Below are 18,931 nucleotides of genomic sequence, written 5' to 3'. Positions count from 1 at the left end.
ATTTTTTTAATGTTCATTTTGTGAAATAATAATATCCATTAAATATCATCTCAATTATATAAAATAAAATTTTAGTAACAAAATATAAAAAAGTTTTCAACGACTAATATGATAGGACATGATATTATTGAAAATTGTGTATATAAGACAAAAAAACCTAATTCATTATTAAAAAATGTTAAGATAAAAAATAGTATAAGAAAGAATTAAAAAACTTTTCATAAAAATTATTGATTTTTTAGCAATTGATATTTCTTTTTTCTAATTAAAATAATTAATAAAAAAAATTGGATATGAAAAATATGTTCAAATAAAATTAATAAAAAATTAAAAACATCAAAGGAAAAGATATTCAATATTTTAAATTTTTTACTTTTAATATTCTTTAGATCAATAAATTATCAAACATTTTTTTTTTTCAGAAAAAAAAAAAAGAAAAAGAAGAGTTTTATGGGAGGAATTGGAATTTTTTTTGTAATAAAAGGATTTTATAGAAATTTCCTAACCTTGAAAGGAAAATTTCATCATCAATTTCAAATTACTCCAAAGTTTGGTCAATGTATATAAAAACAATAAGAAAAGAAGGCAAAAATAAAACATATTTTTAGAATCCTTTTGCGGGAAATGACAATATTGAGAATAATTTTCTCAAAAATTATTTTCCAAATATGACCAACCAATATCTTCATCAATGAAGAGTCTGATTAAAGGAAATTTTTATAGAAAATCAAAAGAAAATTATAAAACATTTTCTTAAAAAAGAAAAAAAGAAAAAAAAAAGGAACAGCTTTATGGAAGGAATTGAAAAAATTTATGTAATAAAAGGATTTTATAGAAATTTTCTAACTTTGAAAGGGAAATTCTAAATTTTGGTCAATGCATATAAAAACAATAAGAAAAGAAGGTAAAAACAAAAAACAAAAAACATATTTTAAAAATAGAAAAAATATGAATAGAACAAAATGAGATATTAACCATAATACCATGTAAAAGAATAAAAATAAATAAAAATATAAGATTTGATCATTTTTATAATTATAAAAATTTTAATTCCTATTTAAATTTTAAAAAACAATTAATTTACATTAATAAATAAAAGATAAAATTAATTTTTCATTGTTAATTCCAACATTCCAAACCAACTCCAACATGATATGAAAACTATTTCATTTTTCCTTTTGTGGGAGATGACAATATTAAGAATAAATTTCTAAAAAACTATTTTTCAAATATCATCGATACATATCATTATCACAATATACTATAATATTCATAGAAAATAAACATAAAGTCCCATCAAAGGAAATTTCTTGTAAGATCAAAAGAAAATTTCATATTGTAAAATATTTATCCCTCATTCTGAGTATGAAAGATGTTAAAAAATCATTCATTTATCTTATTTTCTTTCATTTTAAGGTTTATGGGTTTAACAATGAAACAAAAGATATGGTGGAATGTCAAACCTAATTTTTACTTTCCTACAACTTAATAAAAAAACCCTATTTACACAATCCATATTACATATATACCAAATCAATGAATATAAATCAATTATGCTAATAAAGATTTTGACATTAATAAAAAAAAAAAAATGAAAATTGTAAATCTAAGAGATTTTGGGTTACTTGAGAGTCTACGAAGTATAGAAGAGTAGTTATGTGTTAACTATAGGTGTGAGAAGAGGTATAAGAAAATTATGGTTAGCGTTATGGAATGAGATTTTCAATGAATATAAATCAATTATGCTAATAAAGATTTTGATATTAATAAAAAAAAGAAAAAAAAAAAAAGAAAATGATAGGTCTAAGAGATTTTGAGTTACCTGATAGTCCACAAAGTAGAGAAAAACAATTGTGTGTTAACTATGAATGTGAGAAGAGATAGAAGAAAATTATGGTTAGGGTTATAGAATGAGATTTTTTTGGATTGTGAATATGTCGAAACAATGAGTTATTTTTATATACTATTATTATTCTTAAAGTGGGCCTATTAAGTTAATAGTATTTTAACTTTTTATTTTATATAGCGTCACTTTTCAAAAACTAACAATATAAACTTAAAATTAATATCATCTATTTTAATTGAAATTTTTTATATGATGTGTCACCTTTATGGATTTTAAGTCATATGGTGTCATTATTTTAAAAGTAACACCATAAATTATTTTTGTAGTAGTGATAGGTGTATTTTCATCAAGAGTAAATTGATTTATATATATATATAAGTTTTTAACTGAAATTTTGTTTTTAAAAACGATGGATTATTGTATTTAAAAACTATTCGAAAAAACTATATATATTTTTCTTAAAGGGGCCCTTGTTTATTATTACTGATTACTTTGAATATTTAAGTGATCAGAAAATCAAGTAACTCCGGTGCAATGTCAAGGGAACACAATCATTCTAAGTTTTTCCTTCTTTATATATTTATGCATAACAAGGCAACGACATCACAACAACCAGCTACAGGGAATGCTTATTTTACAGGCAAGTAGTGCCCCAGTGGAGCCGGGTTCTTATTATGCATGCTTTACAGAAGTTATTGGACAAGAACGTACGTAGTACGATAGGAACAGTACAAGCAACCTCAAAGCTATAGTATTTCTTGGATCCATGCAACTACCAAACCATAGCATAGCATAATTAAACATAACCATATACATGTAGCCAGGCTTCAGGTACGGTATTCTTCCTCATTTTTGATCTTCAAATGCTCTATGTACCATTTTCTATCCAGCTTACGGGAGACGAAATCCATGACGTATTTTTCCATGCTTACTTGTTTGAACAATGACGGATTGTGAGAATTTATCAGACTGGTTGCAGGTTTAATCTGAGCTGAGGATTTGGGGTTGAAGAACATGGCAATGGAGATCCTCTCTTTTGCTGCATTTACTGTTGCCCGGTGCTCTATGCTAGTGTATACCCCGTTGCTCAGAATCTGCAAAATAGGAAGACGCGGCAGTTGGTTAAAAAAGGGGAATTTTTTCTTAAGTTCTACTCATTATTCAGTGTTGTGTGTGCCTTCTATCTTCTTTTCTTTTTTCTTTCCCCTGTTCTCCTTCCTAAAAATAAAACGAAAAAAAAAAAGAAGAAGCAACAAAGTAAAAAATAAAAAATAAATTTAAAACTAATAAATTATTTTTATATATTTCTTTAAATTTATTTTACTTATTTAATTCTTAATATAAAAATTAAATAATTTAAAAATATATAAAATTTTAACTAATTTTAATTATATTTTACTTTATTTGGCTATTTTTAGAGCACAATAAAAAAAATTACAATCATAAGTGGAAGCTTATGTTCTAATAATTAAACTCATAATTCCTAAAAAAGAAACCAAAATCTATCCAAAAGGTGAGAGAAATAAACAGAAAGAAAGAATGAAAGAACGACTAGGCTTTTTACATGATCCAAGCATATACGGAGCCTACATTCTAATAAACCCATAATTATTAAAACCATGAAGCATGGGCTGAAAATGATATTTAAATAAAACAGAAAAAATTAAGTTTGAAAACGGTAGCTACGGTTTCTAAAATGTAGAAAGGAGTATGTGGGGAAAGTGGGAAACCTCGAGAATGTCTCCTACATTCACAACAAGTGCATCTGGAAGGAAGCTCACAGGAATCCAAATCCCATCCTTTTTAATTTGGAGACCATGCACTCCATTAATTTGGAGAAGGATGGTGATGCCGGTTGCATCAGAGTGAGGCGTAAGCCCCATAACCAGCACTGGTTGTGGGCATGGAGGATAGTAAGTCATCCTCACTGATTGCATCCCATCCTCAAACAGCTCTTCCATCTCTCCTTTCTCCAACTTTAGAGCTTTGGCCATAAACCCTAGAAGCATCATCGCCAGTTTCTGCAACTCCGCTAAGTAGCATTCCAAGCTATCCCTGCAGTTAAAGAAGAAAACATATATAGAACTGAAAGAAGAAGAAGAAGAAGAAGAAGAAGAAGAAGAAGAAGAAGAAGAAGAAGAAGAAGAAGAAGAAGAAGAAGAAGAAGAAGAAGAAGAAGGAGATGATGATGAGAGAGAACCTTAGCGATGGAGGGAGCTCTGGTAATGGATACGGCTTCCTTGTATGTATAGGGTTGGTTGCCATATAAAACCTATCACCCCAATCAAGTTTTTGATCTTCTGAGCGGATCGGGGAAAGCCCATACCCTTCAAAATCCCCGGGCCTCATCTTGTATTTTATTCTCTCTTCCAAGGGAAGTTTGTAAAATTCTCCGATCTCAGTTTTCAGTTTCTCCACAAGTGAAGAGCTGACTCCATGGTTCACCAACTGCGCATCCATGAACACACATGTTAGTTTCTGTATTGTTATTTATTATTATTATTTTTTCATATTGGATTTAGTTTAATATATATATATATATATATATATATATGTCATGCAAGGTGCAAACAGATATTATAGGGGTATGCTTTATACAAAATTGTAATGGATATCATATGTGCCAAATTATTAATTTCCGAATAATTTTCTGTCGGCCCACATCGTCCTCTTCATTTGCCTGGACACATGAAACTAGATTTCATGCACAACAAAACAGCCCTTAAAAGTTCAAGTGCTACATAGACAAATGATTAGAGAAACCTGAAAGAAACCCCATTCTTTGCAAGTTGAGTGCAACTTCTCTAGCTCAGAATCTGCGGTTTCACTCATGATTATATGTTTCATGTCAATGGTGGGGAGTAGTGGCAGGGGACTGCTGGCTGAGAGAATTGGAGACTGCGGTTCATCCAGGATAAAGGGCTGTGGGACTGCAGGGATGGGCTCTTTGATGAGCTCCTGAACACTTTGTACAGGAGCAGCTCGAAAGCTTGGAAACTGTGTTGATGCCATTCTTAATTGGCCGAATTTCAGTGACCTATTGAACCATCTTAAGGTGGGTATTTATAAAGCAAATAAAGCAGCAACAACAATTGAACCGTATCAAACCACTGTTATTCACATTATAACTTCGAGGCTACTCCAAAATATTACGAGAAGCATAAGTTGTTCGGATATATTTACTACTTTCATCTGTTTTTAAAAATAGAAATAGAAGAGTTTTATGAGATTTATTTTATAAAGGCAATAACTTTTCTGAAAATTATTAAACAATTTTTTACTGCCTCAAATTTTAAAAATTATAAATTTATACTTTTTATATAAGCATACCATATTATTTTCTAATTTGAAAAACAAAAAATCAAAAAATATATCCCATCAATCACTCAAGTTAATTGTCACGGCCGTTTATGATGAAGATGGTCCTTGTAGAAATGTAAGACTTAGTGCTCAAGGAATATTTTTCCATGTCTGTAAAACATGTAACACATGTGAAGGAATATTTGTTTTATGATACGAAAACAAAAATATAATAGTTAAGTGAAAAACATGGGATGTTTCAAAACCTAGTACTTGTATTTATTTTTATTATTTATAATATTTTTTATCGTATAGTGAAATGATATTTCTCATACGTTGAAGTAAATATGATTGATCGGATTACGTTAAAATCTTGTACATCTTCATATGTAATTTATTTATATTTTTCTATTAATATGTTTACCATGATGTTTCCATTGGTAGAACAAGTTATCGATTAGTCAAGTTTAGAATAAATTTGCTATTACAAATCAAAATTATTTTAAATTATAACATCATAGACAATAAAGATAATTAATTAATTCTTATCTCATAAGCAGCCCTTGAGCAGGTCTTGGTTGCATGATGGATGGGTGTCGCTTTCTCCTATTTAAGTGTTAGTTGAGGCATGAATTTTCTAAGCTTCTTCCTATAAACGTGCGGAATTTACAAATTCATTGCCAAGTCATGTGGCAGGTTTTGACTTAAAAAAGAAAAAAAAAAAAAAAGAAAGAAAAGAATCATGTGTGCCAGAAACGATATCATTATCATACCGTCACCTGTGATGCCAAGTTTTAGAGGGTTTGCGCTTGATGGAGGGTTAATTTGCAAGGTCCTATAATAAAACCCTTGATTAGATTGGCATTTTTTAACTATTGAAAGCAGGGTGGAAGTCGAAGACAGGAGGAATCAAAATGGAGTGGAAATAGAATGAAAGCACCTAATATAAATCAAAATTAAGAAATTTATTGAAGTGTCTAGGATAAGAATCCGGAAATGCATTAAAAATGAAATTTGACGGATTTGACTTATTTACTTAATAGAAACCACAATAAAATGCATATATATATATATATATATATATATATATATATATATATATATATATATATATATATATATATATATATATATATTATGGTTAATTTCAATCATATTTCTTAAGATTTTTGTTAAATACACTTGAATTGTTATTATTATTATTTATATAAATAAAATATTAAGTCTAAAAAATATGTATTAATTATAGAAACTTTAACCCTTAAAGAAGTATTTATACAGTTTTCTTAGTTTATATGATTTGAACTCACCAAAGCTGGGGTCACTTAATATAACACACAATAAGTCTGATTGATTAATTAATCACACATGATCATCTAATTAATCAATTAGTCAATTTTAGAAAACTTGTTCACTATCCCTTGTGCAATTTTGTGTAATTACCAAAACGCCCTTATGTATAAGAATAAATCTAGAGTTAATCCAACTCTTATAAACCTTGTCATCATAGTATATGAACTTAGAGTAAGGACCACTAGGACCCATAGGAATACTAACTCCCTTAAAATCTAATTATGAAGTGGATGCAAGATTTCACACCACAAATAATCAACTACACTTTAGTACCTTATATAAATGACAATGAGATGAAGCTCAGGTCTGTACCTACTATCCACTACATGCAAACATTCAATGAACTAATATTTGTAATATAATAATATAGTGTTATCACTTATCGAGACTACCTTTCAAATCATTGAGTTATAAATCTCATTTATTATGTAATCAACTAACATACTTTAATTCTAAGAAACATGTTAAATTCCACTAAATGAATTATTGCAATCATAGATTTTATGATCACATATTCTATAGATCACCCAAGGGGACACAATGTTTCAATCCCATGAAATATCATGATGTCTCTATTGAGAATATCTATTGTCACTAGTCTTTATCAATAGCGACTTAATTCATAGGAATATATAACAACTTTAAGGTCTAATCCATAAGTCAAAGTTTCCTGTTGATTTCAGTATAGATTTAATATCCTCTCAAAGTTAAGAATTCATACAATATAGTAACTTAATGAATCATTACATTTGATAGTTTTATATTATAATTCATCGTAGTTTTTATCCAGTATGCATTACATATACTAGTAGACTCACTAAGAGAAACTCATCTTGATAGTCAAGATAAGTCATTCTTTCAATTAGGAGGTGTTGCACTATAATTTCTACTAGATTACCCAAATTTATGAATTGATTGTGTACAACTTATCTATTTACAAATAACCTATAACTTATATTTTTTTTATATAACTTCTAATATTCCTAAGTCATATACAATCTAAAAGATATGTGTTGAATGTTCAAATCAATGTCAATGCATAAAAATGATAGTAAAGGGACAATTAAGTCCGATTTTATTACATCATGTCTTGTTTTTTAAGGGCTCAATTCAACAAATCTATCTCATGAACCCAAGTATAAAAATCACGAACTTCTTGAGAGAGAGTTACATGTAAAGAATAATGACCTAAAAGTTTAGGTGCATTTGTACTTGAGAGAATTTGCCCAATAGGTGTATATAAGAGAAAACTCAATGGACCTAGAGTCAATTTAGAAACTATATTTTATTAAAAATAATTTAGAAATTTAAGAATTTTAGAAAGATTTGGAAAATTTTCATATTTTAAATTTAAAAAATTTGAAAAAAATTTAAAATTCTTAATTTAACTTCTTTTTCAAATTCCATAAAAGATTTGGATTTTTTAAAAAAAATTCTCAACTTAGAATTTTTTTTAAAAATTATTTTTATTATTTGAAAAGATTTTTCTTTTTAAATTCTCCATTTAAAATTCTTTTCAAATTAATTTTATTTCTAATTCTATAAGTCCACTTTAAGTCTTTTATATCATTATTCTCAAATAATTCAATCTCAATTGATTCTACAACAACTTTGAAGCCTTAAAGGAGTCTAAATCACATGAAAGTATGTAGAATCCTAAAATAGGATGAATGGAACAAAATTATGAACTTAACTTACAATGAAGGCTAGAAAGACACTTAAAAGTTTGAAAAAAACTATTAAAGAATTTATATAGACTGAATACATGTTTTATTATTTATGTATGAATATTTTAATTATGTTATATGATAAATAATGTGTCAGTATTTTATTTTGATAGAATATAAATTTAATTAACAGCTCCTTTAATTTATTTTTATTAAATTCATTTGAAAATGATTTATTATTTAAATTCTTTTCAATAATCTTTTTATTTATTTATTTATTTAATTTTTTTTTTTATCAAAGTAAGATCTTTTCAATAATGGTATATGATCTTTTTATTTTTTATTTTTTATTATTATTATTTTATCAAAGTAAGAACATTTAGGTTACTCTTATAACAATTTATTGGTTAACTTGGGAGATATCACTCCATTAATAATTTAAGGATCATTCAATAAGAAAAATAATAATTAATCGTAAAGGATAAATTATGATATTTGTCACATCCATAATAAGAAAAATGTGAGAAGATATGAAAAAAAATATAAACACTTTTTAGAATTACTGTCAAACAAATTCTAAATATTTGATTCCCTTAACTGATTCTACAAAGGGTAAAACACAATCAATCACATATACTCTAAAGTTGACCTTGACCCAAAAAAAAAACCCTACTGTTATATATTTTAGTTAAGAAAATATAGACCTTAAAACCATTAAACATGGGACGGCAATTGGTTTTATAAATTATAACTCATGGTTTTCAACTCAATGTTGGCGTTATAAGGTATAGATTTGTCATCCTACTTTATATCAATCTCATTTATGGAAATCTGTTATAATGTTGTCTTGGTAGCCTACATGACTTTAGATGAAGGCTGTATATTTATGTTTATAGTGGGGGACATACCCTTTTTCAAAAGGCTAGCTAGTTTAAATGTGACTGAACCTTTTGCAAATTAGATCTCGCAAGAGGGTTGATTTGTAGATTGAGTTATATTCGGGGCTAAGACACCATTGCATATACTCCAATGTTGACCCGACAAACCCGTTAAATATTTTAGTTAACAAATGGTGGTTATTAAAACAATGAAAAATGGGACCGTGCCGACAATTACTTCCATACTTTTAAATTATAACTTATATAGTCTTCACCATTAGATCTGCCGTCTTAATCACTTATAAATTTCGACCCTCACTAGTGGATATTTCATATATAGTTATTTTATTAAGTTTTATATAGTATTTGATAAAGGCTATACATATTTATAGAGAGAAACATACCTTTTCCTGAAGGCTAGCTTTTGAACATTTTCGCAAAATTATGCCACAAGATTGATTTATATATTGAGTTCTATTCCAACTGCTTGAGGAAGGACCCTAAAATGTTGTTTGCCAAGTGTTTTTTGAAAATGATTTTGAAAGCTTAAAATGTTCTTAATCTACTTTCTATATTTTTTATTTTTTTTAAAATATCTTTTGTTTTGTAGTGATTTATTTATTCTTTGATTGCTGAACATATTTTTCTATTTATATCTTCCTTTCATTTCAAAATAAGATTTTATACTTTGCATTATTAATTTTAAAATCCAATTGAATTAGTAGTGGGATAATGCTTCTGTAAGTTGGAATTCAGTTAATTAGTACGGTTGGAAATTCTCTCTTCCAATGGAAGCTTGTAAAATTCTCCAATCTCATATTTTAGATTCTCCAAAAGTGAAGAGCAGACCATGGTTCATCAAGTGTGCATAACACACGTTTTACTTTAAATGTTATTATTATTATTTTTTTACCATAGCCATATATGCCATGGTGTAACTGAAATATAAAACATCCATTTGCCCAAACTTTAAGTCTACTCGATTCAAAAATATAATTAACATGATATGCGCCAAATTATTTCAAAATAATTTTTTCCCCTTTCAATATATATATATATATCGAAAATTCAATATTTACTCACACGTTCTATTATACCAAGGCTGACTCTTCTTTGTTCATTTATCATACAAGTAATATCACCATTGTTCTTTTTATATATATGGATGACATTTTTGTTGGTGGTAATAATTAATGATCCCCGTATTATAGATTTAATTACCCAACTTAGTCGTGAGTTTGCAATAAAGAACATCAACTTAGTCGTGATTTCCCTTTCTCAAACAAAATAAATTCAAGACCTTCTCACTAGAATGAAAATGCTTCATGGTTCCCCCATGGTCACACCAATGTTCCTCCAAGAGAAGGAAACTTCTACCGACATAAATTCTATTGATACCATTGATTATCATAGTGTTGTTGGTGTCTTGTAATATTTAACCTTTACAAAATTTGACATTATGCCAACTGTAAATCGGGTATGTCAACATTTCAATAATCCTACGTCGATTCATTTACAGGCAATGAAGCGAATCCTTTGGTATTTAAAGGGCACTTAACACTTTGGATTACACTATCTTTCACAAAGTCCATTATATGTCTTTAGTGATGCTAATTGAGCTAGATGTTCAATTACAAGGAGAAGCACCATTGGTTTTTGTGTCTTATTTAGGGCAAATTGTATTTTATGGTGTTCAAAGAAGCAACCGACAATTGCTTGTTCTAGTTTTGAGGCATAATATAGGTTCATGGCATCTACAATAGTCAAAATTACTTGGTTAACATTCTTACTACGAGACATTGGTACGACACTTCCTCACCCTCCTTAGTTGTTCTGTGATAAGTGTATTCCATATATCCATCAACCTAAATGTTCCATGCTTGATCTAAACATATCACGATTGACTACCATTTTGTTTATGAGAAAATTTTTATGGGTACTATTGTCCCCCAATGCATTTCTTCATCCTCTTAACACGTTGATACCTTCACAAAACCTTTGATGATATTCTCTTTCTTTTAAGATAAGTTGGGAGTCAACTTCTATTCCCTTTTCAACTTGAGGAGGGTGTTAAGGAAGATTCTTTTGTTAAGGGAGATTCTTCTCCTAAAGAAGACAAGGAAAGTTGTCATTGCTTGTTGCAGTAGTAAGGAAGGTTGTCAAAGGTTAATCACACAATTATTATAGAATAACCATATTCCTATTTATATTAAATTTCCATACATGTATCCTCCTGCTGTGTAGATTTCCATCTAAGCTTCAGCCATGTACATCTATATAAAACATTACTTGTCTCCTTGTAAAAACCAAAAATCAATAGATTTAAAAGTTTCCCTTACATGAGTTTATTAACCCTCCTAAGGTGAGAATTTATAAAGCAAATATACTCAAGGGAGCAAAAATAAAAATAAAAAATAAAAAATAAACACACTAACTAATATTATCAAACCATTGTTATTTACGTTATAACCTTTAAATCACTCCAAAATATTTCTATAATTAAGCATATGTTAATTAATATTACCACCCATCTTTGATACATTTATAATTTGGGTGTGAATCGATGTAGAAACATGAGACCTCCACTCAAGAATGTTTTCCATGATTGTAAGGTAATATTTGGTACGTGACAATGAGGAGTGAGAAAATAATGTATTCATTTTGCTAAAAATAAATAATAATAATTCAAAACCAATAATTGCTAATACTATTTTATTTTAAATAAATTTAAAAACAAATAGAGTTTAGTTTTTTAAGATATAAATGAACCAAATTTCTCATTGCATGTGTACTAATTGATTGAAATTAATTACTAAAACAAACTTGCATTTAGTTAATTAAAATAAAAAGACCATTATTTATCACATCCAATTTCTAGACCGATATTAAAAATAAAGAATTTTCTTATAACTATTATACTATCATCATGTAGGTATTTTGTGCAATTAAGTGATTCATTCTTTAAAAGTGAGAAATGAGATTTTTCATACTAGGAGAGACATTTACTTTTCTATTCCAATTCTTACTACACGGAAATAAAACTAATGAAAATGACTCACTAATTTCATTTCAATATAATGGCATAAACATGCCTAAGATAGAAATGTAAAACATACTTGTCACATCAATAATAAGAACATCAAGCCAAAACCTAAGTAGCTAGCCAATTTGAAGTCATTAAGATCTTTATCATACTTGTCGTGTCCATGTATAACTTTCAACCCCTTCATTCTATATGTTAATAATGTTAGCTAGCTTTATGCATCATAGATCATTTGGTTCCCTTAGGATGCATTGACTTCAACGGCCCACTTCATTTTCATGATAATGAAAACCAAAGAAATTCCTAAATTAATTGATTTATTATATAATTGCTTAACAAATTATGTCAATTTGGCTACCATTTGATCAGTTAGACCCATTATTTACAAGCACTTAAATAAGGTTACCCATTTTCTATGAACATCATATACCAGCAGGTCAAGATAAATCAGAATATTTTTCACCATTTTGTCAAATGGTTATCCCATTTTCATCACTTGATTAAAAAGATACTTGTTTGGAATTTTGATAAAAGCTCTATAAGGTTATATTTTTATAGCAATAGAGGTTGAAATAAGGCAAATACATTGATCTAGTTGGTGAGAGGTTGACCTAAATTGTCCTTTAAAGGTCTGATGCTAGTGGAGGAAAAGCACTTCTGACATATACAAGTGTGTAGATGTTGAAATAAATCTCGTTTTATGATTGATAACATCTATTGCATTTAACAAAGGCAAATACCACATTTTAAGCTTGATTTCACTATTAAATATATTTTTCATTTAGTTAATTATATGTTATCTTGTGTATACTCGGTTTTTTATATTTTTCATTACTTGTTAATATTTATAACTATTTTCATTAATAAAGATAATCTTTGAAATTTTTTGGGATATCTCAAATGTAAGGGTGGTATATGAATGAAATAGAGGGATCAAAGTCAAATGGAAATGAATAATGTTGTCCTATTTTGATCAATAAAAAGTTTTAGGTTGATTGGAAAGGTTAGAAATGTCCATATAAGTTCATTTTGAAAGTTTCCTAGGTTGTTTGGTTGTAAATAATTAAAGATTATTAAAATTAGTAGTTAGCTTATAGAATAAAGATAGATTTTTTTCTTCTTTTTTTGTGGAGTTTTTTTTATCTTGTTTCTAAGATGATTGATTTAGGAGAACTATTAACGAGTATGAAGTGAATTTCAATTTAATTTTTTTCCAAACTCAGGTTGAGTTCAAGTATTATATTACCTCACTCCACCTATCTTGATTATAAATATAATTAAATAAAAATAATTTAATTTAATTATTTTTTTATTTTTCCATTTTTAATTATTTATTAATAAATTATAAATTGTATTTTATTTATAAGTTACATTTGTTTTAAAGATAATTTACATTTAAAAAATTTTAAGAAAAATGAAAAATATAGTGTAGTGGGAATGGGAAATTCCCTTGCATGTTTGCCCTGAAGTTATACCCTTTAGAATTTTATTTTATTAACTTTTGGATAAAGATAAAAATGACCATAAATAATCATGATAAGTTGGAATAAGAATGACCTCTAGAATCTACTCCCGTTATCATACCATAGAAGAAAAACATCTATTTATGTGCTAATTTATATAAAAGGACAAAATTGATACCTACTTGATTCATTTATCTTTTATTTAATCAAATTTATATATCTGTGACATATTAGAAAGAGCTTGATCAAGGAAAATAAGACTAAACATAAAATAAGATAAATGCAAAATGATATTTTTGAAATATATAGCATTGGTTTCCTTCATGATTTGTAAATATTATCAAACACTCATTTTATAAAACCATATATTGCATTTAATAAAGGCAAATCCCACTATTTAAGCTTGATTTCACTATTAAATATGTTTTTCATCTTATTAATTATATGTTATCTTGTGTATACTCGATTTTTCATATTGTTCATTACTTGTTAATGTTTATAACTATTTCCATTAACAAAGGTAACCTTGGAAACTTTTTGGGATATCTTGAATACAAAGGTGGGGTATGAATGAACTGGAGGGATTAAAGCCATTTGAAAATGAATAATGTTGTCCTATTTTGAACAATAAAACGTTTTAGGTTAGATGAAAAGATTAGAAATGTCCAAATAAGTTCAATATGAAGGATTATCTCAAAGAAGAAAGATAGATTCTTTTTTTTTCTTTTTTTTTTATGGAGTTTTTTTATCTTGTTTCTAAGATGATTGATTTAGGAGAATCATAAATGGAAATGAAGTGAATTTCAATTTTTTTTTTCTTCCAAATTCGGGTTGGGTTTAGGTATTATCTTACATCACTCCACCTATCTTATTATAAATATAATTAATTAAAAATAATCTAATTTAATTATTTTTATTTTTCCATTTTTAATACAATTAATAAGAGAATATTTATTTATTAATAAATTATAAATTGTATTTTATTTATAAGTTATATTTGTTTTAAATATAATTTTTCATTTTTAAAAAAATAAAAAAAAAATGAAAAATATAGTGTAGTGGGCATGGAAAATTCCCTTGCATGTTTGCCCCAAAGTTGCCTCCTTTAGAATTTCTTTTGTACTTTTGGATAGAGATAAAAATATCATAAATAATCATGATAATTTGGAATAAGAATGACATCTCGAATCTACTCCCATTATCATACCATAGAGAAAAAACATCTACATATTCACGTGCCGATATATATATAAGAGGACAAAAATGATACCTGTATGATCTACTTATATATTCTTTATTTAATCAAATTTATATCTGTGTGGCGTATTAATTAGAAAGATCTTGATCGAGTAAAACAAGACTAAGCATAAAATAAGAGAAATATAAAATGATATTTTTGAAATATGTAGCATTGGTTTCCTTTATGATTTGTAAATATTATCAAACACTCATTTTATAAAACTATATATGGACAAGAAAGAGACACGTGTAGAAGTCTTTAATTGGTATGAAAAGGGTAGGTTTATTTCACTTCTTGTCCGCTTTGGATATGATCCATTGAAAGTTGGGGTCAGTTGTAGTCAGATGTTGAAGTAAGTGTGTTTTTGAACATCATTCTGCCAGGTCATCTTGCATTTTGTAATTAGCGATGCAAACAAGCAAGTGGTCCATTTTGCATCATCTGACAAATATGAAGTCATTTATGACAAATAGAACGGTTGCTTATTATTTTTCTAAAAGTGAAGCTGGATGAACGAAATGTGTATGGATAAAAGACAAGGGTTTTTGAGGTAGGAAGGCTGAAGATTCTGAGTAAAAAGAAGGGTTTGATGGGAAGTTATTGACTTAAGGAAGATGTATCTGTTGACGACAATTGAAGGATGAGGTGAATCGGGAATAAAGTGGGTGGGGATTTTTTCTTTTTCTTTTTCATTTTATGGATTAGGGTGAAATTTACTTCTTTTGCATTTTATGTTTGATTTTGGGATGTCGATTTTGAAACTCATCTAAATCCATTTCTTCTATTGGCTTCAATGCATGATGCAAAAGGGAGGTTGGGAATTGCTTCAAATGGGAAGCAATATGAAAATGAACATGATATTTGGGAAATCATATTGATTTTCATTAGTTTGTGATGTTGATTAGGGTTCAACGAGAGATGAGGTTAAGGATAGGAAGAGTGTACATAAAAAGATATTTTAGAGAGAAAATCTAATTAAGTTTGGGGATGTTGACTAGATTATGGGGAGAAATGAGATTAAGAAATAAAAAGAAGAATTTAGAAGGGAAAAGATATTTGAAACAACTTCATTCCATCATGATATAAGAAATGGTAAAAATGTCATTTTATAATTTTATTTAAATACAATTAGGAGAAAAAGTTTGACAAAGAGGTTAATATAATATTTTGGAATAGAGGTAAATTTTGTAACTTAATATTTAGATGTGTCTAATAGTTTAAAACAAAGCAAAATTTTGTGTAATATAATGAAATTTTAGGAAGATAATCTCCGGTATAGAAAAGAAAAAAATTATCCTTATTTTACAGAAATTATTTGGCAAGTGTACGTAATAAGATAGTAACAATACTACCCATCTCAAAGCTATAATCTTTCTAGGATCCATGCAACTGCCAAACCATAGCATACCATAATTAAACATAACCATATACATGTAGCCAGGCTTCAGGTACGGTATTCTTCCTCATTTTTGATCTTCAAATGCTCTATGTACCATTTTCCATCCAGCTTACGGGAGACGAAATCCTTGACGTATTTTTCCATGCTTACTTGTTTGAACAATGACGGATTGTGAGGATTTATCAGACTGACTTCAGGTACTGTATTCTTCCTCATTTTTGATCTTCATATGCTCTAGATACGATTTTCCATCCAGCCTACGGGAGAAGAAATCTTTGCAGTATTTTTCCATGCCTACTTGTTTGAACAGTGGCGGATTTTGAGGATTTATCAGGCTGGGTACAGGTTTAATCTGAGCTGAGAATTTGGGATTGAAGAACATGGCAATGGAGATCCTCTCTTTTGCTGCATTTACTGTTGCCCGGTGCTCTATGCTGGTGTATACCCCGTTGCTCAGAATCTGCAAAATAGGAAGACACGGCAGTTGGTAAAAAAGGGGGCATTTTTCCTCAAGTACTAGTCATTATTCGGTGTTGTGTGTGTGTTCTATTCTTTTTCTACCCCTGTATTGTACTTTAGGTTTGAATGAATATTGAAGGAAAACACATGCCAGTGCCTGTAATCTCAAAGTGACAGCTCCACTAGCGCATAAAACCATGAAGCGTGGGGCTGCAAATGATATTTAATTAAAACACAAAAGATTTAAGTTTCGAAAATATAGAGCGGATTCCATTTAGCATTTTCTATTTTATTTTGTTTTATTTTTTTGAAAGAGAGAAAGGAGTCTGTGGGGAAACCTCGAGAACGTCTCCTACATTCACAACAAGAGCATCTAGAAGGAAGCTCACAGGAATCCAAACCCCATCCTTTTTAATTTGGAGACCATCCACTCCATTAATTTGGAGAAGGATGGTGATGCCGGTTGCATCAGAGTGAGGCGTAAGCCCCATAACGAGCTGTGGTTGTGGGCATGGAGGATAGTAAGTCATCCTCACTGATTGCATCCCATCCTCAAACAACTCTTCCATCTCTCCTTTCTCCAACTTTAGAGCTTTGGCCATAAACCCTAGAAGCATCATCGCTAGTTTCTGCAGCTCCGCTAAGTAACATTCCAAGCTATCCCTGCAGTTAAAGAAGAAAACATATATAAAGCTGAAAGAAGAAGACGAAGAAGATGATGATGAGAGAGAACCTTAGTGATGAACGGAGTTCTGGTAATAGATACGGCTTCCTTGTATGTATAGGGTTGGTTATCATATAAAACCTATCACCCCAGTCAAGTTTTTGATCTTCTGACCGGATTGGAAGATGCCCGTACCCTTCAACATCACCGGGCCTCATCTTGTACTTCATTCTCTCTTCCAAGGGAAGTTTGTAAAATTCTCCGATCTCCGATTTCAGTTTCTCCACAAGTGAAGAGCTGACTCCATGGTTCACCAACTATGCATCCATGAACACACATCTTAGTTTCTGTATTGTTATTTGTTATTATTTTTTTCATATTGGATTTGGTTTAATATCTATATATATGTCATGCATGGTGCAAACGGATTATAGGGGTCTACTTCATACAAAACTGCAAGGGATATCATATGAGCCAAATCATTAATTTCTGAGTAATTTTGTCAGTCGCCCCAAATGGTCCTCTCCGTTTGCCTGGACACAACAAAACAGCCCCTAAAGTTCAAGTGCAATACAGAAAAAATGATTAGAGATTATAGATGTTGAGAGAAACCTGAAAGAAACCCCATTCTTTGCAAGTTGAGTGCAACTTCTCCAGCTCAGAACCTGAGGTTTCACTCATAATTAAATGTTTCATGTCAATGGTGGGGAGTAGTGGCAGGGGAGTGCTGGCTGAGAGAATTGGAGGCTGCGGATCATCCAGGATAAATGGCTGTGGGACTGCAGGGATGGGCTCTTTGATGAGCTCCTGAACACTTTGAATAGGAGCAGCACGAAAGCTTGAAGATTGTGTCGATGCCATTGCTAATTGGCCTAATTTCAGTGACCAATTGAACCATCTGGAGGTGGGTATTTATAATGCAAATATACTTGAGGAAGACGAAAAAGAAAAAGGAAAAAAAAAAGGGGCAGCATAAGCAACAACTGAACCCTGTCAAACCATTGTTATTCACCTTATATTTCTAGAAGTATAAGGTGTTGTTTGAATGTATAAATTTAGTACTTCCAATTAAAAATAGAAATACAAAAGCTTCTCAAACTTGCCTTAAAAATGTAATATCTTTTAAAAAATTTTAAACATTAAAAAAAAATTATTCTCTCAAATTTTAAACAATCTTTAAGAATTTAAGTTCGTACTTATTATAAAAAAAGATATTACACAAAGATGGTATTAATTATTGTCTATTCAAACCAATATTCCAGCTCATTGTTTCTGCCCATCTACGATCCATAAAGATGGTTCGGTGCTCAAGAATTTTTTTTTCCTTGACTGTAAACCACGTTAAGTGACAACTCTTCTTGGAGCTTTTCTTAAATGCATGCCCTTATGACAAATGCAATGCCCATGTTTCAAGAAGTAAACAATGCGAACAGCTTGTACCAACATGCTAGTCCTTTTTTATTTAGCAAATATAGATATTAATGAAGATCTAGTTGTTTTTTGACAAATCAAAAGCAAATGGCAGATAATTTTCAACCAATGACATACCAAAACCTTGGACAGGTCTTGGTTGTATGATGGATAGATGCCGTTTTCTCTTATTTAAGTGTTGGTGGAGG

General features: G+C 29.3%; 2 protein-coding genes across 2 annotated transcripts; both read right to left on the bottom strand.

Annotated features, from left to right (window-relative positions):
* Positions 1 to 2,643: 2,643 nt before the first annotated feature.
* Positions 2,644 to 4,858, bottom strand: LOC117923127 (protein SRG1-like). Its single transcript, XM_034841368.1, has 4 exons — positions 4,610 to 4,858; positions 4,047 to 4,294; positions 3,577 to 3,901; positions 2,644 to 2,940 (listed from the first exon to the last, which is right to left on the bottom strand). The coding sequence occupies exons 1-4, from the start codon at positions 4,856 to 4,858 to the stop codon at positions 2,674 to 2,676; spliced, it is 1,089 nt and encodes a 362-aa protein (XP_034697259.1). The 3' UTR covers positions 2,644 to 2,673.
* An 11,237-nt stretch (positions 4,859 to 16,095) lies between these two features.
* On the bottom strand, positions 16,096 to 18,178 carry LOC117924340 (protein SRG1-like). The gene is made up of 4 exons (XM_034842953.1): positions 17,925 to 18,178; positions 17,382 to 17,629; positions 16,987 to 17,311; positions 16,096 to 16,649 (listed from the first exon to the last, which is right to left on the bottom strand). Exons 1-4 carry the CDS (start codon positions 18,171 to 18,173, stop codon positions 16,383 to 16,385), a joined length of 1,089 nt encoding a protein of 362 aa, XP_034698844.1. The 5' UTR covers positions 18,174 to 18,178; the 3' UTR covers positions 16,096 to 16,382.
* Positions 18,179 to 18,931: the final 753 nt, after the last annotated feature.

Source organism: Vitis riparia, chromosome 10, assembly GCF_004353265.1.
Source record: "Vitis riparia cultivar Riparia Gloire de Montpellier isolate 1030 chromosome 10, EGFV_Vit.rip_1.0, whole genome shotgun sequence".
NCBI lineage: Eukaryota > Viridiplantae > Streptophyta > Magnoliopsida > Vitales > Vitaceae > Vitis > Vitis riparia.
This window is presented reverse-complemented; position numbering and strand designations above follow the sequence as displayed.